The following is a 27591-nucleotide window of genomic DNA, read 5'->3' on the forward strand; positions in this document are numbered from 1 at the left end:
CGTCTTGGTCTCATGATGTCAAAATGTGAACAGCATGATGAGGAGGGCTGTTTAAATACCAACTCTAATTTAACCAGGAAATTTATTGGTTGATTCATGGATCAAACACCTGTTGTGAATTTTGCCGTTAAGCTCCTTGTTAGAGAACAGCAAGTTGTGCAGAAAGTACTGAAACATTGAAGTGTTGGACATGCGCATTCAAAAGTTTAAAGAAGGTCACATTAAGTTCACCTGTAAAGGTTATAGTGGATTTTAGGTTCATCCTGAAATTTCACCCGAAAGCCGAATATCCCTGACTTTTTGTGAGTAGTGTATATGTGGGGGGGGGGGGGGTTTCCCTCATGGCATGCCTGCCGGACGTGACACTGGGGGCGTGGCTAAATCCTCGATTCCACCTTTGATTTCAAAGGATGAGATCGAGACATCATTTCGATCGATATTCGACTTACCATCGAGATCGTAACACCCCTACTAAAATTTGTCTGGTGTTACCATCTGTGCAGTCAAGATGCCTGGAATGTATCTGATTTACCCTTTAATGGTCTACAAGGAGAGGACCTGAACAAATGTACACTGCACATCATCAGCACGAATTCTGTGCTTTCAAAATGTATTCTATACAGATCACATTTTCACATTTTGAACAACTCACATTAGCAGCAGCAGTAGCCGTCCTGCCAGTCGAGATGCGTCGATCCCGGATCCCCAGCGTAACATGGAGCTTTCTCCTCCATGTTACGCCGCACTCGGGGATCAATGCATCTCGACTGGCAGGACAGTGACAAGCGGAGCAAGCTAAAGCTAATGTGAGTTGTTCAAAAACCTTCTTTTTAGTAAATTCTGTGTACACAAACAATGTTCTCAATGCTCGTGTTCATGTGTAGAGACCCTGGTGATACTACGAGAAAGTTTCATGTTGTGTCGAGTCTTCTTAGTGTTTTAAAAATAGCGATTTTGATGCTACCATACAGGTGCCCCTAGCACGCAATTGAAAATGATTTTGACCTGAAAACTAAAATACGGTACATCTTAAAAGTGGCTTTTTCGTCGTAATTATGCTTTTACATGAAGGTTTGACTGGGGTACATTCACAAAAAAAGCCTAGGTTGCATTTTGACGAGAGTTACACTTTAATGTATACACATTAGGGCTGCTCCTCAATGTAAATTAGTTATGGATATCCCGATTTGAACCTAAAGTCAAGCATAACACTTAAATTGTATACAAAATAAACCATAACAGCATGGTAGTATATGAAGTTTTACAAATCAAGTCTGTCTCAAAATAATGAGCAGAATGCAATTTTTTTATTTCTGATTGTGTAAAAAATCTTTGCTCATGGTGAGGATAGTGGAAACCAGTAAAGGCGCTTCAAATGTCAGTCTTTCACGCATAAGACAATTATTTCTCTTTATTTATTAATTGATTTATTTAAATCCTCTGAGAATACATTGAGGGAGAACCCTCATGTACAATGGTCCAGACATACAATAAATCAAATACAGATAAGATTCAAGAAAGAATCATTGATTGTATTAGATAATGAATAGAGCCACTGTGCCTCATGCAACTCTTGTGAGTTTGACAGTGGGTTTATTTACCACAAACAGCCAGAATACCTTGTACATTAGCCGCAAAATAGTGAGCAACAACTGGCTAGGAGAGTGTAATCGTGTTAGATCTGAGCAAAGTTAAGTTCACTCACACTCACCAGTTACTTCTTACTACTTTTTTTTGTCATCCTGCAGTGTCTTTTGTTTTCCCATCTCTGTTCATGAAGTAAAGTAAGGTTGCCTTTCTCCTCTGTTCAGCAGTCAAATGAGAGGTTATACTTCATTACATTGGATTTTGGCACCTCTGGGCTCATAATGGCGAGCAAGAGTGGAGATAAATACAGTTTTTACTCCCAAAAGTTTAAAAGACAAACTCTGTACTCTTGAAGGTGTTTTCCTCCGGAAACTCCAAACTCTGGCTGTCTCCTCCAGAGCTCAACAGCTCCAGCTGCTGTCTGCCTCTGTCCCTCCACTCCGGTCTTTTGGTCCAATTAACTGCACAGAAAGACGTAATGTGTGTCCTATATCTGAATTAAAATCCGCCAAAAGACACCAACACCCCAAAAACGTTAAGCCTTAAAATAATTTAAAAGAGTGAGTTGTATAAAAATTCACCCCCCCATACAGGTGTCATTACAAGATAAATAAGGTATAGAGACCAAAACCATATTTATTTCTGCTGTAAAGCTAGCATTTTAACATGGGCTTTTATGGGGATTGACTCGCTTTTGGAGCCAGCCTCAAGTAGCCATTCAAGACACTGTACTTCCAAATTGGCTTCAAATTTAATTGTCGGAGATTGGCGCTTGGGAAGAATACGTAAAGAATACACAAATGAATAATTGTGAACATCTCTGCTTATTAAGCAATAATGAAAATAATTTGTAGTCACTGCCCTAATCTATATACAGCTTTAGGATTGTACATTTGTCACAAGTTTGTTGGGAGGCGTATTTTTGACCTTTTTAAAAGTGCAAGGCTTGTAGTTTCCCTCTGCTTCCAATCTGTGTGCTAAGCTGGGCTAAGTCTTGAGCTGATATATATCTTATCTGACTTTGGGTAAGATGGCAAATGTTGGACTTTTCCTCAAGGTATTGATAACCTGTTTCAAAAGTTGGGTCCAGAATAATATTTTGGGAAAGTTTGTTATTTCAAAGTTTCGATCGAAATGGCCATTTTGGATTCCTTGTAAAAAGCGCTGTTTCTTCTCTCGGGTTTTACGTATGCTTCTTTGCTTTCCATTGACCAGTTTACAGCACAAATTATGCACGTTAAGAACAACTGTCAAAAAATGTGTTTCTTTAGCACTATCTTTAAAGTACTGAAACTGGCATGGGGCGAGATTAAGTTTTAGCTTTTACTGCAGTGTTGAACATATATTGTTACAGCTGTAGGCTAGAGTTGTCTGCCTGTGTGTTTCCATATATGTGGATGTCTAACGACCCTAACTAAACTAAACTTTGTTCTCTTTAACATTGCAGTATTCCCTTTGATAGAATATCAGACATCAATTTTTCACTGAATACAAATGAAAGTGTAAGTACTTTTGATTATTAACCTTTAATTCATACGAGAAAGTCAAATTCTCATGAAACAAATGAAAATGTGTTATTTTATTGATATGGCAGGTGTTTATATTTTCTGATTTCACTGTAAACATATATTTAGAAGCAGATGCCACAATCCTTTATTGAATTCATCTTGATAAAATAAAACCACAAGCATGGAGCAAAGTACAAATGTAAAATCCCCAAAGGTGATTTTCATATCTTTATCTATATCTACAGAAATAGATATTTTGATATAGATACCCATACACACACAAATACATACATACATATTCACTGCTGAGTGGCATTTCTTCTGCAGGATCCAATGTTAGTACACTTGTATGTGTATGTACTGTTCATATAAATAGTGAATTAAAAAAAAAAGACTTTTAAGTATGTGGCCCGTGTGTGTGCGTTTCCCCAGGCGAATATAGCTTTGTTTGAGGCACGTTGTAAGGAGAAAATCCAGCAGTTTGAAGATACTGGTTCAGATGAGGAGGATATCTGGGATGAAAAAGATGTCACCTTCGCACCAGAGGCACAAAGACGCCCCAGGTTAGCATAACACGCACACGCACGCACACAGACACACACACACACACACACACATACACAGATTTATGTCTTGTCTTTAGTTGTGATTTGAACACTTTCAAGTCATTGTCCTTTTACTTCAAAAGTATATAGAAATTGCCTGTGCAACCAAACCACAGGGTTCATTACAAAATGTAAGCATCTGTACATGAGCACATTGTGTGCAGTTTTTTAACTCTTAACTTCTGGGTTTGAGGTTAAGGCTTTTATGTGTTGAATTTTTGTGTCATATAAAATACATTTTCATGACGGATGAAATAGAGAGATAACTAAGAATTTTCATTATTTGTTAATAGAGAATTGTTTTGATTATTCAGTTACTGATTTTGTCTGTTAAAAAGATGGCAAGAAGTTTGAATGTTTCCCATACAATGACCGTGTAACTGTCGTAGTTGGTTGCCAAATATACTCGGGTGGCCATTGATATACCTGGGCAGCCCACTCAAAGAAAAGTGTAAGTGTGCGAAACACTGCTTCTCATCAGCACTTTTGTGAAACTAAAATAATAACCTGAACACTTCCTCTTTGTTCATTCTTAAACAAAAACTTTTCTGCTTGATAATTGATGGGCACAAACAGACACTGAAGAATTCTGTACTGCCAGTAACACTGTACTGTCTGCACTCTCTCTCTATAGCCACACCTTTATTGTACTCAATCTTTGTGCCTTTCTCAGGAGCTCAGGCAGCACAGACAGTGAAGAAAGCACTGACTCAGAAGAGGAGGATGTGAAGAGAGATCCATTTGAAGCTTCCAACCCCAGCACAGATGACAGGATGGAAGTCGACACAGGTTGGTGTCCCCAAGAATACTACATATCAGCCTAAGGACAGAATAATAATAAGTGGACCCAAGTACGAACATTTTTAACAGTTTGAATTTTTGTCTGGACTTGGTTTGGGATTCACATTAGAATAACATTGAGCAGAGTAATGATTATTACAGTTGATTCAATTAGGAATGTGGGTTTAGTCGTGAGAACTATGATGAGGTGGATGACTGAGAACCTTTTTCAATATGATTAGATTTATTTTTAGTATTTGTTCCTTGATGCAGTGCTGATGGTGAGGTTTATGGAATGACTATATAGTTTCTTTCCATACAAGAAGTGTCAGCAGCATTAGAAATGTTTTTGTTTTTTTTTGTTTTTTTATGATTTAACATAGTTTACTTACTTTATCTGACTAATTAAAGGGCCAGTGTGGACAGCCAACTTTGATGACATTCCCATGGACACAGGTACATCCACAGCTCCAGCCTCCAACACCAACCCTGCTGCCTCCTCTCCCTTGTCCTCCTCCTCCTCTTCCACAGAAGTCCTCCCTGAGGCAGGATGGAGCTCATCACCTGCTGCCAACTCCAACTCTGAAACAGGCTGGGCTGATTTCTCCAATTTCACCCCTGTTAGGTAAGACATCCTGACAAACTCTGGTTCAGTTTCTGTTTGTATGCCTGCAGTGCTGCACTCATAGAAGACCATCGCTTGCATTGAACTACTCTCATTGTCTTTGCATCTGAAAGATTGCCTCACAAATAATTGCTCTCTTTCAGCCCCAAAGACCCTCTGAGGTGCAATTCTCCTGTTGCTATGGAAACCAGCATAGAGACAATGGACCCTCTTGGGGTCAATGCACCCATGCAGCCTGAAGGTGAGATGTGTGCATATTAGGAGTGTATAAATATACCGATATGATTCGGAAATAGTTTTTTAATTGATATAAATGTACTATGTATCGATCGATGGCCCAATTTCAAAGTTAATAGACTTAGGCTTAGCTTTGCTGCTAATTCTGCACAGCGTTTCATAATCTTGTTTAAGGTTAAAGATCAGAGCGAGACTCCTGCGTTAATTTCATGAGTTACGATTAGCGTACTGCCTCTGTTGCTATTGGATCCATGCTTGTGAGGGGAAAGCAAAAAAAAAAACAAGTCTGACAACACTAATACAGTTCACAGTTCACCACTAAGTCTAAAGTTTGGAAGACATTTGGATTTTAAAAGAAATATGGTAAACTGGACAAGAGTCTGGTTGTTTGTAAGGTCTGTAGAACAGTGATCAAGTTCACCTGTAGCACGATGGTAACACTCATCAGGAGAGACAGTATGACGAAACGTATTGCCCGAATACGGGAGTAATTATGTGGATGTTAGTGCGGCTTGCACAAGCAAGACAACAAAAGACAAAGACACGGATATCAGACAGGTTCTTCTGCTACAACTCAGCAATGTCTAACCTGTAGTCCACACTGGTTACTGTACTGCGTGGCAGTACAGTAACCAGTACCTGTCCTACCTATTTACATGGAGTTTGCCGTTGATAATTATTGATAAATGCGATGATGTGATTTCCCTTTTACCCCCATTGAAAGAGCGAGAAAGTGGGAAGGAGAAAGAGAGGGAGAGAGAAAAAGAAAAAGAAAAAGAGTGCACAGGGGGAAAAAAAACCTACCCTTGACCATGGGAATTCTCACGTCTCTGACTTATTCTACAGAAACAGACATTAAAACTGTAGTGAAACGCTGTCGATATGACTGTCTATAGGTCATTTTCAGGTCTATTTTCGCTGAGAACTGCATGGGTGTAGACATAGGTGATAGCGCAGCCAGTCATTTTATATATATTTATTTAGTCATTATTTGTATTAGATTGTTGATATATGGGCTATTGGTGATTCAAAATAAAAAAAATAAAATGAGTATTTACTACCACCGTTTACGACATGCGCATGCGCAGAAGACCAGCACGCCAGTTTGTTTTGAAGCGGAGTGGCGAGTTGTGGCGCACCATGTCTGCTGTGTGGAAGTATTTTAAAGTGAGTGACGAGAACGATGCAGTTGCAAACTGTCAGATATGTAAATTTGGGATATCGAGGGGTGGTAAAATATAATAAAAAATAAGGGACACCTTGGATAGTTTTCTTCGATCTTTTTAATTTTTTAAATGTATTATAAGAGTATCGGATCGGGACTCGGTATCGGCAGATACTCAAAAATCAAAGGACTCGGACTCGTATCGGGGGCAAAAAACCCTGATCGGAGCATCCCTATTAAAACTGTAGTGAAACGCTGTCGATATGACTGTCTATAGGTCATTTTCAGGTCTATTTTCGCTGAGAACTGCATGGGTGTAGACATAGGTGATAGCGCAGCCAGTCATTATTAGGGCCCGAGCAGGGAACCTGCGAGGACCCTATTGTTTTTCGAATGATTATTAGGGCCCGAGCAGTGAAACTGCAAGGACCCTATTGTAATTGTAATGATTATTATTATTAGGGCCCGAGCAGGGAACCTGCGAGGTCCCTATTGTAATTGTAGTGATTATTTTTATTTATTTATTTTTTTTTTCTTCTGACGAAATGATCGCATTTTTCACTGCCTGAACATACCCCAAAAGTCATCGAACTTGGAATATAGATCAGACCTGGCGAAAATTTTTATAATCTGTTGTCATTGTGAATTTTCACCACTAGGTGGCGCTATAATCAAGGAAAGTGTGTTTTGGCTAATAACTCCCACATACTTTGTCGCACATTCAAAAACCTTATATCCACGCGTTCAGTGAATCTTGCTGAATCTCCTGATATAGGCCACGCCCATTTCCGCCTACCGTTTTTTTTCGCTAACGCGCGAAATGTCGCAAACCTACTTTTTCGAACTCCTCCCAGGCAATTTCACCGATTTGCACCAAACTTTGCACACAGCATCTGTGGACCCTCCTGACAAAAGAATTTTGCTATTCCAAACAATACTCAAGTTATTAAATAACAACTTCCTGTAGATTTGGGTCAAAACAGGAAGTGTTGCATATCTCCACATTGGTGTGTCCAAATGACATGAAACTCAGGATACTACTTCCCCATGAGACCATAAGGCTCTGTGCATAATCTTGGCCCATGACCACTAGGTGGCGCTATACATGCGCGCACAATAACGGGGCAATGGGTCCGGGTAAGGAGCACGCCCCGACATCAGCACGCCCCGACTTGCGTGGACTGCGAGGGCCCGTTCATCGCTGCTTGCAGCTTTAATTGTCATTGTTGTCGTTTCAAAATGACATTTGTCTTTAATTTTTTTCATTTCCCTTGCCATAAAGCAACAAAAACACTTGGGGATCCCTGATCTTTCATGAAGTATATCAGACATACTTAATAAAAGACCAGGAAACCCCAACTACTGCCACCATAGAGAAATGGCTTATTTTAATTTATTGCGGGAAATTAATGACTACATGAAACAAATGGTAAGAACTGTATTAGATTGCATCATATCAAATTGCACTAAATCGTCCTGTATTAAAAATGTATCATCCCTGAATTGTATCGGAGCCCCTGTATCTATATGTGTATCAGATTGTCGTATAAGGAAGGAGACACCCCTAGTGCATATGCATGTCCATGTTGATTTAGAGTGAAACATGCATGGATCCTGAGCTGAATGTGGACACACTTTGATATGAAATTCAACACTTGGTAATGTGTATGATTTCACTTTGATTGTCTTACAGTAGCAACATCTAAAGGCCCTTTGTACACAAATCGCTCAATACCACCAAACAGAGGCTTCTTATTTCGCCAGCTTTGTTTGGGTTTTTTTTTATACACTGAACAAAACAACATCAGGATAATGCCACCCCAGTGTGAGTTTTGAATATCATGCCAGTGTTCCGCAAGTATAAGAGGCATGTCCTGTTTGCATCTTTTGTAATGTTTTAGATACGTGTCAAGCAGTGCTTTCTAAACAATGGCATAAGTGGCAGTAACAATCATTTACTGTTCCTATAAAGTGTTGATTATTCATGTCCTTCAACTGTGAGACAACCTTCTTGTCTCCTCAGTTTGCAGACATTGTTGGTTGTTCTTTTTTTTTATTGGCAGCTATCTGCTACAATCGTAAATGTAAATTCCCCGATGGTGGATTTTTCTATTTTACACAGACAGTGGCCCTATTACTACCTCCATTGCCAGAAGTGAAACAACAATGACCGTCTCCGTTCCATCTTCTTACCTTTTATGCAGAATGGCAAGTTGGTATAATATCAACATTCCCGCCTTGTATAAAAGAGGCTTAAATAAGTCAAAATTACAACACAATTCCTCACGTTTGGGAGGAGTGTCATGATGCTGTTACTTGTTAAGTGTTGAGACTGCGTTAAGGATCTTGAATTTGGTCAGATCTGACACTACTGTCACCTTTCCTAACCCCACCCCACCCCCACCCCCCCCCCACCCCCTCCAGACTGCGATGGTTGGTTGGGCACCACTGTCACTTCTCCCTCTTCCACCTCGTCTAAGGATTGTGGAAGATCTAAAGTGGAGGAGGAATCAGCCTGTTGTGAGCAGCGCAGCATCACAGAGACCGTCATCAATGGCTCCATGAAAGAAACTGTCAGCCTCACTGTCGACGCCAAGACTGAGACCGCTGTTTTCAAGAGGTTAGCCAAACACACCCATACAAAAAGCACTCCATAGCCCTCAAGCTCTATATGACTGAATTTCATTAGTAGCAGTTTCAGTGCTACAGTTGTGGTTGTGTCTTGCCAGTTTTGGCTCCTGGCACTCTGGGGCTGGGACAGCAACTGCAGTTACATTTAGCAGCAGTTAGCAATTACTTTATAAACCGAGCTACCGTTCTCTGCGTTAGAAAACTGTCTTAGTACTGGTACTGGCCTCCAGGCTGATACCAGTCTACTGCTAGCAGCAGTTAGCAGTTACTGTAGCAACAAGTAGAGTTGTCTGCCCATAGTTGAGGCAAAGCAGCTGGAAAACATCAGAAAAAACTTTCTCCATTAAATATGATGCCTAAATCAATGAATGAAGTTATAAAGTCATGTTTTTGTACAGTGATCTGTGAGGTCTGGTCCCCTTAAACACTCTACTCTGGTGGCGTCTAAATTTTTATGATGCTGCCAACAATGTATAAAAAGACAGAGAGCATTTATTGGATGAAAAATGTGTATATGCAATTGATTGCAGGATGATTCATCAACATTATTTAACGTTTTCCAGGAAATTACTAATTCTAAAATATTTTTAAGAATACCTATAACATAGAGCTGTATGATATAGGAAAAACAATTTAGGAATTATAAAAAAGAAATAAAATACCACCATCAAACCATTCATAAGAATAAAGCAAGTAGCACTGAAATATGTCTCTATAAACCAGCATTGTAACAACAAACGGACCACAACTCAGTTAGATATTGATGGGGGTATGAGTGTGTGCTGTTTTGTTTTCCCTACAACCCCAAAACAGTACAGTTCCAGTCCAGTTCTCAATCACAAAAAAAAAAAGACAACAAAAACTCCACTTCAGGTTTTACCATGGATGCCAAAAAAACAGCTCTGGGTTACTCCTGAGCAAAATCAGACTGGAAAAAACACACATCCATACTTGAAGTGAGCCGGTAGTTACAGGGACCCAGCACTTTTATATTTACCTCTTTGGCATACTGTGACCTTTTCACACTTCTCACAAGCTGCCAGTACTCCTTTCTGCCCTCTCCATATCAGTTTCTCTGGGAAATTCATAATGGCCATTAAAAACTGCATTACCAGGAAACACTGCGTGACGCCTACGTTTCTGTTCTCACCTGCCTGCTCTTCGTCAGTGCCTTAAAGAAGGCCAAGGATACACATGCGCCAACATAGTCGGACTAGCCGTTGGGAGCACGATAGTCACGATGGCTGCTCTGTGTGTAACTTGCGCTGCTGTGTTCACTGCCCCCATTATTCTAATATAATTATGACATGTTATTATTACTGCATATAAAGGAAATCACCAGTTATGAAGACCTTTAATACACTTCTTCAGTTTCAATTTGCACACACAGACCTGTCACAAACCAGTGCTCACACCTGAACACGCTGGACAGTAGGAAAGGGTTATTGTCAAGGTTATGTTGCAGGTGTGATTGGAAAAGTTTCTGTGAGCATTGCTTTTTCCACCATGAAAACTTGTCACAATTGAAATCCTTATTAGCTGACTTGAATTCAAGCTGACTCTAGCTCCCATTCTACACAAGCTGATCTACAGACTTTTACAGCCACTTCTCAGCCCTACAAAGAGTGATGGTTTCATATGTGCCTATCCTAAATCCACAGGTTGTCCTGTCCCTCTGTTCCCTTGTTGATGCTGCATTATATTGTCTGTCTGTCTGAGTAAATAACAACTGTCTGATGGACTGAGCAACACTTACAACCTAAGCTTCCCCTCCTCTCTCTCTTGCTGTGCGTTGTGGGTGTGGTCTTCTTCAGAGTGTTGAAATCTTATCGGTATGTACAGCCAATCAGAGATCAGCCTGCAGCCGCAATGTAGTCTTGTTGTCACGTCAACCACCAACTTTTCTTTCCCAATTTTGATCTTCTTTGGTTTCAGCTCCTTGTTTGTTTATTTCATTATCTCCATTCTGCATGTGTTTCTACCAAAGGTGTTGTCCAAATGCAGTTTTTTTAGTTTATTCAAATTTCAAATGCCTTTTTAAATTAACAGGCCAAACCTATTTTAGACCAAATTATTATTTGAAATCACACAAGTGAAATTGCTACAAAGTGGGGGCCAGTTTTCTGAAGTGGCCTCAACCTCTCCACGATCTGATTTTTGTATTTACTCAAGATTTACTAAGTATAATGTCCTTTTAGTTGCTGATGGCATACGGCCAGTGTGTGGAAATGTGTTTTCATTTAAATGGTCACGGTACTGGACATTATATGTGCATAGATAGTAAAAGCAAAGTTGATTTAAATCATTGGTTTACACATTAGATGACCCTGTCTGACAGCGGTGTCATCCGGTTCTGACTAAACACAAAAATTTTATTAAAATGATAATGGTGCATTAGGTGATGTAGTCATAGAAGTTTATTATAAAATGTATCATATCAATATTCTTCTTACTATTAAAGATTGTATTTAGGTTGCAAAATTAAGTTTTTATTAAAAACAAACTTGTAATTTTTGATGCTCAAACTGTGATGGAGGCACTTTTTCTTACCATATTTTCAACTTTTATGTAATATAATTTCTTGTTACTTGTTAGCAAACATTTGGGCCGATACTGTGAGAAGCTAAAATCAATCAGCAAAGTTGAGCCTTCTGATTTATCAGTTGGGCTTGGGGAGAAAAGACAAAAGCTTTGTGACAAAAACATGAAGCATCCCAAGTGTCATGGTCAAAGGAGTAGCAGCTATAGCAGCAATTATGGAGGAAAAACAAGCCTTTTGTTTTCAGTAATGACATTTTGCAGAATACCTATACGCATCTAGAATCATGAAGTATAATAAGGAGTTGCTGTGTCTGTTTTATGGAGATTAAGTATCATTAAAGATATATATGATTTTTGTTAAATGCACTAAGACTTTATCTTTAATTGGGCACATATTCTTTTCAGAGCATGGCTGCTTGTTTTGTGAAATGACAACTAATTGTTGCATAGCACCTTAAATGTTGGATCATATTTGGATGTTTGTGGGTGTTTTGCTTTGATTGAGGCCTCATCAAGATTATTGGTGGTTCTCTGAGACAAAGCAAGACTGACGGCTGGCACATCAATTTTGGTCTAATTGGTGTCTGAATCAGTTTGTAGGCCTGCCTACCATTTGCTGGCTCTGTAGCCACGAAGTAAACAACCAAAACAGTTGACTTTCTCCATTTGCTGTACATTTTGATGCTTTTCCTACATGCTGTCCACAGTTAACCCATTTCAACACCATCATCCTTTGTTTTACTGTGTGCTCTGTCAGTCAGTTCAGCATGCATCACTGTTCACATCTCACTGTGTTCTGTGTGTTTCTGTTGGGAAAGTGGTTGGTATAATTCACCTCATATGGTATTAATGTATATCTGTGTGCTTGTGTGTGTATCTGTGTGTTCCAGTGATGAAGACAAGAGTGCTACTACAGATAAATACTCAGTAGTGGAGTGTGTGGATTCGGAGAGAACAGGCTTCAACAGCTCAGCGGCAGCCTGCTGTCCCAAAACAGGGTCAGACACAACATACACACGCACACGCACGCACACACACACACACACACACACACACACACACACACACACACACACACACACACACACACACACACACACACACACACACACACACACACACACACCATTAACCCGAAAAACAACATTTGTGCAAAGGCTCTGCCGTTTTCACCATTAGTCATATGGAAATGTTCACATGATATGTGTTGACTTGTAATGTCTGGATTTGTCAGTGTCAGTAGCTGTGGTAAAAGTTTCAAATCAGATCTAGTTAGTTGTGAAGGAATGTAAAACGTGACAGTAGGTCTGTTTGGAGCCTCAAGCTATCAGATGCATCACTTTGTACATATTTATCTATAAGGATAAACTCCTTGCGATGAATCATCTTGTTTTCAAGGAAACCCTAACAAACAATACGAATAAACAAAAAAACTAAAACTGAACAACAATCAACAACTTGATGTTCACACAACTAAAGCCGTAAACACACAAACGTTAGAAAAATTTGTACATTGATGAATAAAGTATTTCTGATTCTGATACAACCCCTAGATGTCCATAGAGAGGCTGTGAACAAATGCCTGCAACACTATTATACTGCATATACTGTACACACTGTGGGGTCCAAAAGTCTCAAATATTGTCACATAAACCTGAAAGTCATCAAAGTTTGAGGATTTAGAAAGTAAGTGAAAGTGAGTAAGAAAAGAGGGGCTTTCTCGGTTTCAAATCATGGCTAGACTAAAGGTTTCTAAAGGGGAAATGCATGGAACCCTAAAAACAGAAACTGGATTAGTTTTATCCAAAGTGTGACTACACCATCAGAAGATCAAAACATCAAGCTTAGTTCCCTAAGAGATAGGAAAGCGACATCACATAGACAGAATTTGATAAGTAAAAGACCACAAGACTCCAATCAACAGTCGTCCTGTCAAAAGAAGGCTGTCTTGTAGTGTCTCGGAGGACGAGAAGCAGTTTCTTAATGACTTCTCAGGATGGAAAAAAGGCCAAACACCTGAGGTGGGCGAAGACATACCTGAATGTCACAATGGAATGAACAATGACAATGGATGAATAAAATCTATTTACTGATGAATCACAGTAGCCCCATTCACACTGCTCTTTTTGAGTGCAGGATCCTGCGGCAATTCTCCGCATCCTCCTGTGTGTGAAAGTTTCAGATGCAGCGAGGGGTGAAATTTCGCTGCAGCTCTGATGTGCCAGGAGGTAGTATCAGAGGTGCAGCAGAGGCAAACCGGCGTCTGTGTGAATGGATGAGGCGGCAGCGCAGAGCGGGGGCATGTCGATCTGATGGTGTTCAGTCTGATAGCTAAACTCCCTCCCGACCGAGACTTCGGTGAACCTTACCCCAGAAAACAGCCTCCCTCCCAGCAAGTGAAAGAGTCAGACAGCATCCTGTTTACTGATGGCGATTTTGTAATTATGTAATTTAGAGTTAAAAACGTAACTTTGTCACTTTCCAGGATGCATGGTGGGTCAAGATCTCAATCACAACACATTATAACTGCATCCATATGATTATAAACAGTCAGCGGGTACATGTTTAGATTTACAGGAGGAACAAACAAACAAAGGCGGAGAATTGGCAAACCCCCGCTGCGGAGATAATGCTGAGTCTCTGTGTGAAAAGGGCAAGTGATAGATTGGTGTCAGTAACAGAAGGGTGTATGTAAGGAGACAAACAGGAGATAGAATGATACCACAGTGTTTCAAAAGCCCCTTTTAGTTAGAAAATGCGCCACATTTGCAGCCAGGTAAAGGCTGCAATCTGCCGTCTTGTCTATGTGAAACAGAGGTGTAATATTCCTCCTTTTCAAAAAAGCTGCCACTGGGGTAAGCATAATCATATGACGTGACGTGAAGCACAAAGTTGGGCGTGAGCAGTGGCGTACAACTGTCCCCGTGATCTGGTTATTGACGATTTCTCGGCTGTGATGGTTAGCATCTCCCGGATCTCAGCGGCTTTCCAGTTGCTCATCTTGACGTCCGCGGATGAAGTGATGAACTGACTGCTGTGATCAGCTGTTTCCTGCTTTTAAAACTCCCGGCTGTGGGTCATACAACAGTGCACGTCATCAACACCTCTGCCCATGTCATGCAATTGCCGGCACATCGACGCCTTTGATTTACATAGCAATGGAGGTGGCAAAAAGTGTACCCTCAGAGGCGTCATATTGGCAGACCAAAACAGACCCCCAATATACCACGGTCTGTCTAAATTCGCGGACCTAGCCGCAAAAAGGACAGCCAAATTGGCGGGTTGCTGTCCAGTATAAAAACGGCTAAAGCCACAGTGAAACATAGTGGTGGAAGATTCAAGTCTGGGGCTGTTTTCAGACTCCTGCACAGAACTGACTCCACCCTGACTGAGGAGATGCACCTCTCTATTCTTCAGAGACATGAGAGACACTTGGAGAAGGATTCAAACTGCAGCAGGATAATGAGCCCAAACTCAAAGCTTTGACACAACTAATGAAGACCAAAGAAGACCAAGGAGTCCTGACTGTCCTGGACTGGCTTCCACAGTCACCTGACCTCAACCCCACTGAACATTTATGGGGACACTTGGGACTGAGAAAGCCAAGCAGTCTGTGACATCACAAGAAGCTTTGTGGAACACTGTCACATCATGCTGGGATAACATGAGCCAGCACGTTTGCACAAACTTGTGGAGTCCATGCAGCTCGAGTGCATCACCATTTGTAATGGGAAAAAAAATAGTATTACAACTGTAAAATAGATGTATTTAGACTAGCAGTCTCAGACTTTTGGACCCCACTGTATATAAAATGATATCCTGCATTTTGTATATTATATACAAATGCAGCACTTCCATCATATCATCTTTTAATGCAGCTAACAACAGTACCAAAGCCTGTCATTACATGTGCCATTAGTATGCACGTTTCTTTTAAATGATTCTTTACAATGCTCTTATGTCTTAACATTTCAGGCCCACATATGGGCAGTAAGAGCTCTGAATGGCCAATCAGACTTACACATTTTCTGATGCCAAAATTAGGGCACCAGCATATTAACATTTTTGTTAGCCTATCAGGAATCACCATAACCAATGGCCTGGGGTCACGTTATTGTGGGGCAAGCTGTTTGACCAATCACTGACCAAATTTAAAAGCAACGAACTAGCCAAGAAAGGCCAAAGTTTATCTTGTAAATCTCTTAAAGCATGAATTTTAAGTGTCTGATGCCTGTAGACACCCTGAAGTACATAAGCTTGGTTGACAAAAACACATGCAGCATTTGCAGCTGAGATGTCCATATCACAGAATATAAAACCCAGACAAGTACTTTTGTGTCCGAAACTGCACTGTTTACTAAACCTGATATGTAATTGGTCTACTTAATGGTTCTAAAAACAAAACAAATACAAGATTTCTGTTCTAAAGATCAATGTATGTATCACAACTCAGATTGGTACATGTCGGGTAACATTCAGGCAAAAGAGTGTGACAAATTAGGAATAGTTTATCGATTTGCCTAACTTCTGTACCTTGTTATCTTTCTCTCCTTTCGTATGTGTTCTGCAAGCAGTGAAAAGTGTCGGCCCACTGTGGAGCTTCCCAATGGTCCTCTAGAAGAAATGTCAGCCATAGAGGAGGCCAAGTAAGTCTGACTGCCATGTCTCTCCTTTCATATGACTTTTTTGCCACTCTGTTACCGCGGTGACGCTGCTAAAGGGGGGGCTACACCTCTTAACTGTAGACGCTAGGTGGCAGCAGAGTACTTGAATCCTGATGATGACAGTAAAATCCTGATGACATGATTTTACTTTATACCCGTTTGACCACAATGTGCTCAGCAATGGCAGAGTGGCACTATCCATATTTCGGCTGGTTGACTCTACAGGAAGTGCATGTATGTAGTGTAATGCTATGTTAATATGACTGCTTCGGGTGATATTTAACTTTAACAGCTCTTCTGTGGACTAAGTTAAATGAACTAAAGATGTGTAACTACTTATTTTTCAGTCGGCATTGCATATACCCACTTCTAAATCCCCTCAATGCACTTCTTTGTTACATTGTTTGAGGGAACTATAGGTAACTGCATACTTGTGGACGCAACCGTCACTAATGTGAATGTAGCTCCTCAGGGATTTAAGCTGTTATTTTACCAGTTTTGACAATCTAACCCGTGACGACACATTAGTTAAGGTTGTAAGGACTATGGCTGTTGGTAGCTGTTGTTGATTTGTTTAAATAAGCCAAATTGTAATTTAATGGGTTATTGTTCTTCAGAAGGTGGGGCTAAACAACATCACGCAATGTGAATACTGTAGAGTGCAGAATCATGCTACATCGTAAATACAGATCAGATCCCTTGTATTCAGCACAGTATGCATGATTTTAGTAGTTAGTAAACCTATAGAAAAGAATACCTTTTGATATATTAGAATAAATGATTCTTGGAGATAATTTGGAATACTTTGATTTTGATACAATACTGATTGTAGCCTTATATTATTGTCAATTTCTTTATTTTTTTATTTCTTTCATTATTATATGGGAGCTATAACTAACTGGTGAAAAAAAACCTACTAAGAGGTCATTTGAATATGTATAAGTAGGCCCTACATGTTTTGTAAATGCAATTTTAAGGTCATCAATATCCATGTTATCCATCAATATTCAACTTCCTAAGTTGCTGACACAGTTGCGCAGTGCGTTCTTGGTGCCGCTGTTGACATTTTTAATCTTGGTATGGATGGCCCTGTACAGTCACTTGTCCGCAGATCCCCAGCTCTTCCAAATGTAGCCTACTTTATTCAGTGCCTTGTTAGATTAGTCAGCTGTGCACACAGTTATTACTGTTTTTGTCTGTATTTTCATGCCTCTAGTGTACATGCTATTCAAGCCCACCACAGAGAAATGTTTGTTTGTTTTTAAATTTAAAAAAAAAATGACAACACCAAATTTATAGTGTTACAAAGGCTCTTGCTCTCAGTGTGACAGTGCACCTTGTGGGGGCTGGGAGACTTGTTGGACGATGGCCTATTAAGTGAACAGCTGCTGCTGGCTGCAACACACACACAGAATGTGAAGAAATAAAACATGTCTTTTTATTTCCCCGTGTCCCTGTCCCGGGAAACAATTCTTAGTTTTAGTCTTACTTTAGTGTATTATGTCTGTGATTCTTATTCTATTTCTACATGTTGTTGAACAATAAAGGATAGTGAAATATTGAAACAGTTTACATTGTAAGAAATGTTGTTTAACTGGAGAAGGAGGACCACTGCAATGCGTGCACTGTGTGGTGCGCAGATCTCAGTCCTCTGATCGGACAGAACAGGTCATAAGAACTATCCTTCTGATTAAAAGGGGATGGAGTGAGGATGGATGAAATAATTCAATTTGATGAGGAACATATTAATAACATAAGCTGCGATGACTCACGTGACGCAGTGCGAGAGAAGGCCATGGTGTAGTGGACTCCGCACCGCTCTGCCACTTTTATCCTGTTTAGAGATATTTAACCAGAGAAATTAATACTGCACTTGGTGAATAAGCAGTCTGGGAGAGGTCTGGGAGAAGTCCTCGGCCTGCGTAGATATTAAGACATTTACAGTCACATGGACAACAGCCATGGGATATAAGCCGGGACATCGGTAACATTTATACAACATTAACGAAGATCTCTGGCTATTTAGAGGGGCTGGCTGAGATACATCGGGCTACAGAGTCGGTGGAGTCAAAGCTTTCTACCCTAATCACAAGAATGGACTAGGTGGAGAAGTGAGTGGACTATCTAGATGCAGCCGAGAGGGAGAGGCACGCCAACCCGCCAGCTAGCAAGACAGATCTGGAGCAACTCTGGGAAAAGTTAAAGGACATGGAGAATCGGTCGAGGCGCAACAATGTCCGCTTTACTGGGATCCCAGAGGGTAAGGAAGGAAGAGATGCAGTTAAGTTTCTGGAGGAGCTGATTCCGGAGTTCCTGGAAATACAGGGAAAGCACGAGATCGAGCGCGCACACAGAGTCACTGGTCAGCAGCCCAGACCAGGAGACAGACCCAGACCATTACTTGCAATGTTCCTGAGATCATCGGACTGGGACTCGGTGCTACGAGCAGCAAGAAACAAAGGCAAGCTGAGCTGGGAAAATAACAACGCAATGCTTTTCCCGGATTACTCTAGAGCCACGCAGATGAAGCGCGACAAATTTAAAGAGTGCAAGAAGCGGCTGCACGAGCGGGAGGTGAACTTCAGGATGCTGTATCCTGCTAAGCTGAAAATTGATACCAAAGCAGGAATGAAGACGTTTGACTGTCCCAGAAAGGCTATGGCCGTCATAGATGCCATGGAGTGAGTAGAAGGAGAGCTGTGGGATATGGGTTATTACTTTCATTTCATAGTGTGACACTGTTTTGATTTGTTTTCTTCACCACATATGGACCTTTTGGACTGAATATGCAGTAGCAGAGCTTGCGAAGTAAACGGGTGGAGACTCGTGGACGAATCACGGACCAGCTATTTTCAGCGGGGTGGTTGTCAGGGGGTTTATTGTGCAAAGTTCAGGTTCACATGCGCATGTTCTGTAAGTATGAGGGGAGTTAGCTGTCACTACTGCTCATTTGAAATGTGTCTGAGAAATGGTTGCGCCATATTACACGTAGACAGCAATGTCAGATCATTTGAGTTCAGTGCATCTCTTCACTTGGAATGTCAATGGGATGGGGAACCTTATTAAGATGAAAAAAGTTATGTCCAGTATTGGGAGCAAAAACTATGATGTGGTGTTTTTACAAGAAACATATATGTCTGCTGAGGAGGCTGAAAAGCTTTGCAGTGGATGTGTTGGTCATGTGTACTATATTGTGGGTTCCAGTAAGAGTAAAGGGGTTATGAGATTAAAAAACAAAAATTTGCAATTTAAATGCTACAAACAAATTAAAGATAATGCAGGAAGAATCATAATTCTGTTGGCTGACATACAGGGGCAGGAGATGATTTTGGCGAACATTTATGCGCCTTATGGGGATGATCGAAAATTTTTTATTGACCTTGAAAAGATGCTGAGTGCCGCCGGGAACAATAACGTCGTGCTGGGAGGAGACTTCAACTTGCTGATGGATCCTCTCCTGGATCACAGTGGGAAATCAGTGTGCAGGGCTCCTAGGGCCGCTCTGACATTGCCGAGGGTTTGTAAGACTTGGGGACTAGTTGACATTTGGAGAATCCTGAACCCATCTGGGAGAGATTACACCTTTTTTCAGCAATGCATAAGATTTATTCTAGAATAGATTTTTTCTTAATATCCAAATCACCCATATCCTCTGTTACAGGATGTTCGATCGGGAATGTTATAATTTCTGATCATGCTCCAGTGTGTTTAAATTTGTTATCTCAATTTGAAAGTAAACGTTCCCCTAGATGGCATCTTAATTCCTCGTTTTTACAGGAACCAACAAATATTGAGTGGTTAAGATCAGAGATTAAAACTTATTTAGAGATAAACAGCTCCTCAGTAGCCTCTGCAGGGGTGATTAGGACACGGATAATACAGCGTACTACATATCACAAAAGGGTTAAAACACAAGAGTTCTTAGAATTAGAAAGTAAAATTAAAAAGGCCGAAACAGAGCTAAAACGTCAAATGTGACCCAGTGGTTTGAGAGAGCTGACCCAATTAAAATATCGCTACAATAATATATTATTTCAGGTTGAATTTAATCTATTTAGGACAAGACAAATTTATTTTGAATCAGGGGACAAAGCAGCGAAGCTTCTAGCTAATTACATCAGACAGCAGGAATAGTAGTGGCTGCCTCTCTATTAGGTTGCAATCCGGGGACATAGTCACTGCGACAGTAGACATTAATAAGACTTTTAAAGAATTCTATATTGATTTATACAGCTCTAGGTCTACCTCCTCTGAACGGGAAATTGAAAATTTTTTAGAGCCGCTAAGGCTCCCAAAATTGACAGAAGAGCAGAGAACATATTTGGATTCAGATGTAACCATGGAGGAACTAAGAGAGGTGATTGGTGCCCTTCCTGCAGGGAAGGCACCAGGGCCTGATGGCTACACAGCTGAATTTTTTAAGAGCTTTGCGGCAGAGTTGGCTTCAGGCCTGATGGAGATGTATAAAGAGGCACTGGAGGGGGGCATACTGCCACCAACCTTGAGGCAAACACTGATTAGTTTGGTTCCTAAAAAGGGTAAAGACCCAGGTGACTGTAAGAATTACCGCCCAATTTCCTTAATGTAGTTAGATGCTAAAATAATCTCTAAAATACTAGCGAACCATCTAAATAAGGTAATTACATCTATAATTAATTTGGACCAGGTGGGTTTTATCTGTGGTTGTAGCTCCTCTGATAATATAAGACATTTTATTAATATCATGTGGTCAGTGGCTGAGGTCCAGTCTCCGATAGCAGCTGTTTCCCACAACGCCGAAAAGGCATTTGATATGGTGCAATGGGGCTATTTACTAAAGATCTTGGAGGCGTATGGGTTTGGCAACACTTTCCTGAGGTGGATTCAGGTATTATATAAGCACCCAGAGGCTGCTGTTCAAACCAACAGGCTTATTTCTGATTATTTTGCTCTGGGAAGAGGGACTAGACGGGGCTCGCCCCTATCGCCTCTATTGTTTTGCTTAGCCATAGAGCCTCTTGTGGCAGCCATCAGGGCGGAGCCCAACTTCCTGGGTGTCGCTGTAGGCGGAGCAGTACATAAACTTCTGCTTTATGCAGATGATGTATTATTGTTTGTGTCAGAGCCGGCCAGATCAGTACCCTGTCTCCTCAAAATCATTGACACATTCTCAAAATTCTCAGGTTATAGGGTCAACTGGTCCAAGTCAGAAGCTCTCCCTTTAACAGCGTATTGGCCTTCTACAGTTTTTCAGCCAGGTGCATTTCAATGGCCTAAGAAAGGCATCAGTTATTTAGGTATATTATTTCCTCCTCTGTTGAAAAACCTGGTGAAAGTTATTTTGATCCACTATTACAGAAAATGTCCTGTGATCTCAATAGATGGACAATGTGATCAAAATGAATTGTGTGCCCAAATTGAATTATCTCATCCATTCTCTTCCACTGGAGGTTCCCTTGTCATATTTTAAGTGGTTTGACAGAATAGCTAAGACATTCATCTGGAAGGGTAAACGACCTTGATTGCATATTAGTAAACTACAGAGGCCAGCTGATAAAGGGGGTCTGGGACTACCCAAAATGTTGTTTTATTACTATGCTTTCAACCTAAGGCACCTAGCTCATTGGTCACTCCCTCCAGAGAGGGCCCCTCCCTGGTATTGTATTGAGCAATCTGTTCTCGCCCCTATATCACCTTTGCAATGTCTTTCTATCAAATTGGCTAGAGAAGCAAAAACACATCCAATAATCTATCATCTAAAAATGTTGTGGATTAAAGTTTCCTGGATGCTTGACCTAGATCCTTTCTTCTAGAACTCCTTTTCGAGTATCTGGCTGAATCCAAAATTATGTATCAATAAATCCCCTTTCCTTTGGAAGGACTGGTGGGGAAAAGGAATAGCCACATTGGGTGACTTATATCACAATGGAATATTGAAATCTTTTGATGATTTATCGCAGCAGTTTGGTATTCCTAGGTCTCAATTTTTTAGATATCTGCAGCTCCGCCATTTACTGTCAGGGTTTTTTGGACCCAATACACTTACTCCTAAGGATGCAGGGTTATTAGAGGAGGTCCTAGCAATCTATGGGAAAGGTCATGAGGCAGCTATATTTTATTCCATGATGATTAAGAACCTGGGTAATAGGGCTTTCACGGCTCTCAAGAAGGCATGGGAAAAGGAGTTGAACCTGACATTAGATAATGAGGATTGGGAAAATATCTGCAAGAATATTAGAACACTGTCAAGAGAAGCAAAGATACGTTTAATTTAGTTTAAGATCATTCATTGTTTTTATTGGACAGCATCCAAATTGTGTAAATTTGGGTTAATAGATTTGCCAAAATGTTGGAAATGCAAGTCCGAAGAAGGTCACTTGATCCATGCTCTATGGTCCTGTGATAAGATTCAGGAATTTTGGCAGAGAATATATGCAAATATGTGTGAGGTTTTACAAACCCAAATACCATTTGACCCCAGATTATTTGTGTTAGGTGATGGATCAGTTCTATTGGGAAGGGATAAACATGTAAATAATTGGGTCCAGACTAGTATTATGATAGGTAGACAGATGCTTCTTAGACATGGGAGGGCCGAGGAGATGCCATCTTTACAGGAATGGATTGCGGAGATGGCAAGAGTGGCTACATTCGAAAGGATGTCCTATAAACAGTTTGGAAGGTTGGAGGTGTATTTTAAAAAGTGGGGCAAATATCTAACCTTTCTGGAGGGAGCGTGACTTGGAACTTACCATGGGGAGAGTTGCAAACAATGCTTTCTTTGATTTGACTTGTTTTGCTGTTGTTTTTTGTTTTGTTTTCTGAACCTATGCAATGACGAAACACCCTTGCTATGTACTTTGCTATTTACTTTCTATGTACGTTTAATTTGCTTGCTCAATTTGTTTATGTCTGTATTTATACATATATCTGGAGGATTGAGGCCTGGACTTTTTCGAAAGCCTTTGCACACTGCATAGGATGGACTTTAAGTTGACAACCATGGACAAAATATCAGTAGTGGCAAACTGTTGTTGGGGGTAGGGAGGGGGGTTGATTGTACTTGTTGTACTATTGTAAAACCTTAATAAAATGTCACAAAATTATTATATCACAAATAACCTGCAATGGACTACAGTAGCAGAAACATTAGGTGCGTCTCCCCCTGTAGAGATACTGCAAATGCTGCTCTGAGATGCGCCAGCAAAACACCTGATCTCACCTCATTTTAAGACCGTCGGTCTAAAACTAGCAATGGCACTTGTACTGTGCTATGCTGTGCATCACTTCAGCCAGCAAAAAGATGGGCCCTGATGCTGGAGGATGGCTGCAGGTTGTTATCGATATGTTCCTCATCAGAGATGGATTATTTCACCCACCCACACTCCATCCCCTATTAATCAGAAGGATAGATCTTATGACCTTTCCTGTGCGATCAGAGGACTGAGATCCGCACACCACATTACGCACACAGAGACGCACCGCAGGGCTCCTTCTCCTCCAGTTAAATAGAGCATTTTGCCGATATACAGTCAAACGGAGTTGTTGTCATCATCTCTATTGTTTCTTGATCACTCTCAATATCACTATCGTTGTGCTGATCAATGAGAGAAGGGAGGGATACTGTTTTCTGGGGGAAAGTTCACTAAAGTCTCAGTCAGGAGGGCTCACTTTCACAGTGATTTTTTTTCCAATACAAGTTACCAGAGACAGTAACTACAACAACACAATAGTGGAAGGCGACAAAGACATGGTGAGTTTAAGTTTTTTGCTCTAAATCACGTCACATAATCACCGCCATTCAATTGGCTCTGCTGCCAGGGATAGATGCTGTTTTTCTGGCAGAAATGTGAAGAAGAATCAGTAGGACAGTTGCCAAGACACTACCAGTTACCACATTAGTATTGTTTGGTCCTCTAATGTTGCTTTGTGGGTTTAAGTGTGGGACATTTCTCTTTTACTTGATGAGTAAAAGATCTGTTTAGTTGTCAGACTCCGGCTTTTCCATTCACACAGATGCAGGCTTGCCTCTGCTGCGTCCCTGATACTACCTGCAGAGGCAGATCAGAACCGCAGTGAAACTGTCCCCCCTCTCCGCATCTGTAACTTTCACACAGACGGCAGTGTGAAAAGGCAGTGTCAATGGGGCAAATGAGGAAATAAAACACTGTGTCTGGTTTGAGAGGGAGGGGAGAGAAACTCAGGGCCCTGATGTGTTCACTGTAGTCTGGACTGCTCACATGTGCCACCTGGTTGTTGTTGATGCGCACTGCAGCTAATGCAAAATCAGCTGAATAAAATACAAGTCGCCCGTCCATTTCTGCCGTGTCGCGGTACCTTTTATCGCTGCAGTAATAGTGTCATCTGAAAGGAGAGACGTGTATGTGGGGAGGGTTGAATTGTGAGGTTTTCTAGGCTGCACCACTAAACCAAGAAACTCCTTTAATGCCATGTTCAGAAAAATGTACTGCTGCTGCTCACTGAGCTGTCACTCCACCAGGCGATTGTTATATTCACTCAGATAAACGTTTCTATAGATTACAGCTGTACATTAGTTATTGTATTACTTTGAAATAGACATGTTTTGTTTCTGTCTTTAAATTGACCCTTATCTCTAACTTTGTGTTTCCTCCCAGACTGGACCAGAGTGCCGTGTCCTCAGAGCCAGCTGTCAATGGGCCGGCATGAGGGTCTCCTATGCCAGCCAATGGCCAACCTGTTCTGCCTTGCAGGGCCCTACTCCTGGCGAGCCAGCCGAGGCCACTGCTCAGAGCCCGAACTTTCACGCGCCCCCACCAGGACCAGCAATACTCCCATCGGCTCATCACTGACAGACAGACAGACAGGTGTAAAGACACAGGATGAGCTGAAAAGCAAAACGAGAGACATACTCAAATGTATACAGAATAATTTTTTCAGCATTTGTTTATATACTATTGTTCTTATGAGGTGATGTGCAACTGATATCTTGCCACTCAAAATGAAATAGTAATGTTGCTATAGTTAAAGAAATGATTGTATGAATAAAATATTTTATAAAAAGAAAAATGTATACAGAAACATAAGATGAATTACCACAGGAATAGCTGATTGGTGACTCCAACCACTGAGCTGTTGTTAAATGCTGGATCTGTTCTCCTGCAGTTTGACACTTAATCCAAAAGTTGCTATATTTAAAATTCTCATCCACAATTGGTCTGTGTGTCTGAGCAAAGCTGCTCTTACAAATGGAAACACATTTTGAAAACCACACTTAAGGTTTATTTTGCTGCAGGTATTATTTGTAAATGTTTTTCTCTTGTATTCTTCTGCATTGATTAAGATTTGACAGGCGTAAGCCTGGAGGGGATCGTGCGTGCCTGCCTGCAGCTAATCTCGCGTACTACTGGACCCATCAGCCTAAAATGTTTGTGCACGTTTCTGACTGTATGCTCAAGGACCTCTTGTGGTTGCGGTGATTCATATTTTTGAAATATCTTTTTTTATTGACTGCTCTGTTTTATACCTCACACCTCTTAACGGCCACTAGGGGCCGCAAGTGATCATCAACCCCTTAGATGCACCTGGTGGTGGGCTGCACTCTGAGTGCTCTCCTCTAGTCTAGCTTTTTTATTTATTCTATAAGATGATGCTTAAGTTTTGTCACTATCTCCCTTTCTAGGAGGCTGCATTTGTGTTAACTGGGTTCCTACCTCGCGGAGGCTAAACAGACATGACCAGATACAGTAGGCGTCACCACAGCCTTTACTGGGAGCTGTAAATGCATTCTCAGCATGTGTTTTAAGTTCCAACTAAACTTCATCAGAAGCACAGTCCTCTTGTTCTGGCCAAGACTGCTTTTTAGACCAGTGGTTCTCAACTTAAGGGTTTCATATTTACATTTGGAAAATTCCATTGCAGGTTGAAGATGCATCTTAGAGGGTGTGCAGAACTGTGATTTTAAGTCGCTACAGCTTTGTCAAGACCTTAGGACAGTGAAAGGGCTGGTTAAGGCAAACAACACAGAGGAAAATGAAATTATAAGAAATACCTTTTGCATGCGAGTTACCTTGTGCAACATTAGCCAGGATCCTGGCTCCCTCGGGGAGCCATTCAGCCACATTATAAGAATTTATTTCAGAAGAGAAGTAGTTAAAATAGTAAATTTGGACAGTCAGGGTATCAGCTGCTTCCAACCACAAGTGTTTGTTTATACACTGTGTTCAAACTGACAACAGCACTGCGTGTAAAAACACAGCAGCTTCCTTTTCAAGGCAGTGTTGGCAGATGGGGGGGGTGACAACACAGAAGTTCAGGCAAATAAGTTCAGCATGGCTCAGTGTAATGTGAAACCCGACAACAGACATTATTGGCCAGTCAATTCAGTGCAAGTGCACATTCCTGGTAGATTACAAGGTGAACAGTGGAATTCTACTGTCAACCTGCTAATTGTTGAGATGGAGATAAAATGAATGGCACCACGAGAAATTTCCAAAATATTAAAATCCTTCCTCATATTCTGCCCTCGTCTGATAAGCCCCCCAAATGTTGACTTTGTGCCTTCTATTTTTAATCTTCTCAACAGTAACCAAAGAAACACACCCCACCTTGTGTTTTGCAGTGATGTTTATTGCAGGAAATCGGATTTGAGTAAAGCATCCATGAGTTAGCAGCGTGTTTAGTGCTGTTGTCAGTCTGAATGCACCCTTGTTCCACCTTTTTTTTCCCTTCTTTGAATCACTACCTCTAGGGTGTTCAATTGACTGGGAAATTCAAACATCTCAACGCAACTTCAAACCTACCCGAGCTATGTGCTGTATGTTTAGACATATGATTCTGTGTAAAAGGCCTTTTAGCTTTGGTGTGATCTTCACCAATTCCTGGCCCTTGAGCTCCCAGATGCTTAAATTTATTTCCTAACATTATAGATAAACTGTTGTCTGGGGCCCATTGTGAGTCTACTGAGGAAAACTAACATTGCCTCATTTCGATTGGCACCACATCTGTTGCAACATTTCTGCTGAATATTTGTCCACATTAAGTTAACTTTGGCACTGAGCCCCTAGTTACCGATGCATCTACCTGCAACTTGGATTAAAATGGTTTATATATACTGTATGTTGCAAAAAATCAAATTCTTCTGCAGTCTTCTGTCTCCCTGCTTCTTTCGATGGAACTCCTTCCTTTCCACTCACCAAATGCGACAGTTTTTATTAATCTTGGCAGGACAGGATTTACTGGTTGGGATTTGGTTCCAAAGAAAATGGTTTTGTAACTCACAGTTGTCTGT

General features: G+C 40.9%; 1 protein-coding gene across 2 annotated transcripts in view; it reads left to right on the forward strand.

The window, feature by feature from the left end:
- Window positions 1-27448, forward strand: part of ppp6r3 (protein phosphatase 6, regulatory subunit 3) — a 71894-nt gene extending 44446 nt beyond the window's left edge. For both annotated transcript variants that reach the window (XM_073472398.1, XM_073472399.1), the window contains exons 17-25: window positions 3035-3089; window positions 3528-3658; window positions 4374-4489; window positions 4892-5105; window positions 5249-5346; window positions 8932-9127; window positions 12570-12677; window positions 16254-16325; window positions 24959-27448. In XM_073472398.1, the coding sequence (XP_073328499.1) occupies window positions 3035-3089; window positions 3528-3658; window positions 4374-4489; window positions 4892-5105; window positions 5249-5346; window positions 8932-9127; window positions 12570-12677; window positions 16254-16325; window positions 24959-25010 (1042 nt within the window). In that variant the 3' untranslated portion in view covers window positions 25011-27448. The remainder of the gene's footprint in view (window positions 1-3034; window positions 3090-3527; window positions 3659-4373; window positions 4490-4891; window positions 5106-5248; window positions 5347-8931; window positions 9128-12569; window positions 12678-16253; window positions 16326-24958) is intronic.
- The last annotated feature ends 143 nt before the right edge of the window (window positions 27449-27591 follow it).

The sequence above is a fragment of the Pagrus major genome, chromosome 8 (genome assembly GCF_040436345.1).
Source record: "Pagrus major chromosome 8, Pma_NU_1.0".
Lineage (NCBI taxonomy): Eukaryota > Metazoa > Chordata > Actinopteri > Spariformes > Sparidae > Pagrus > Pagrus major.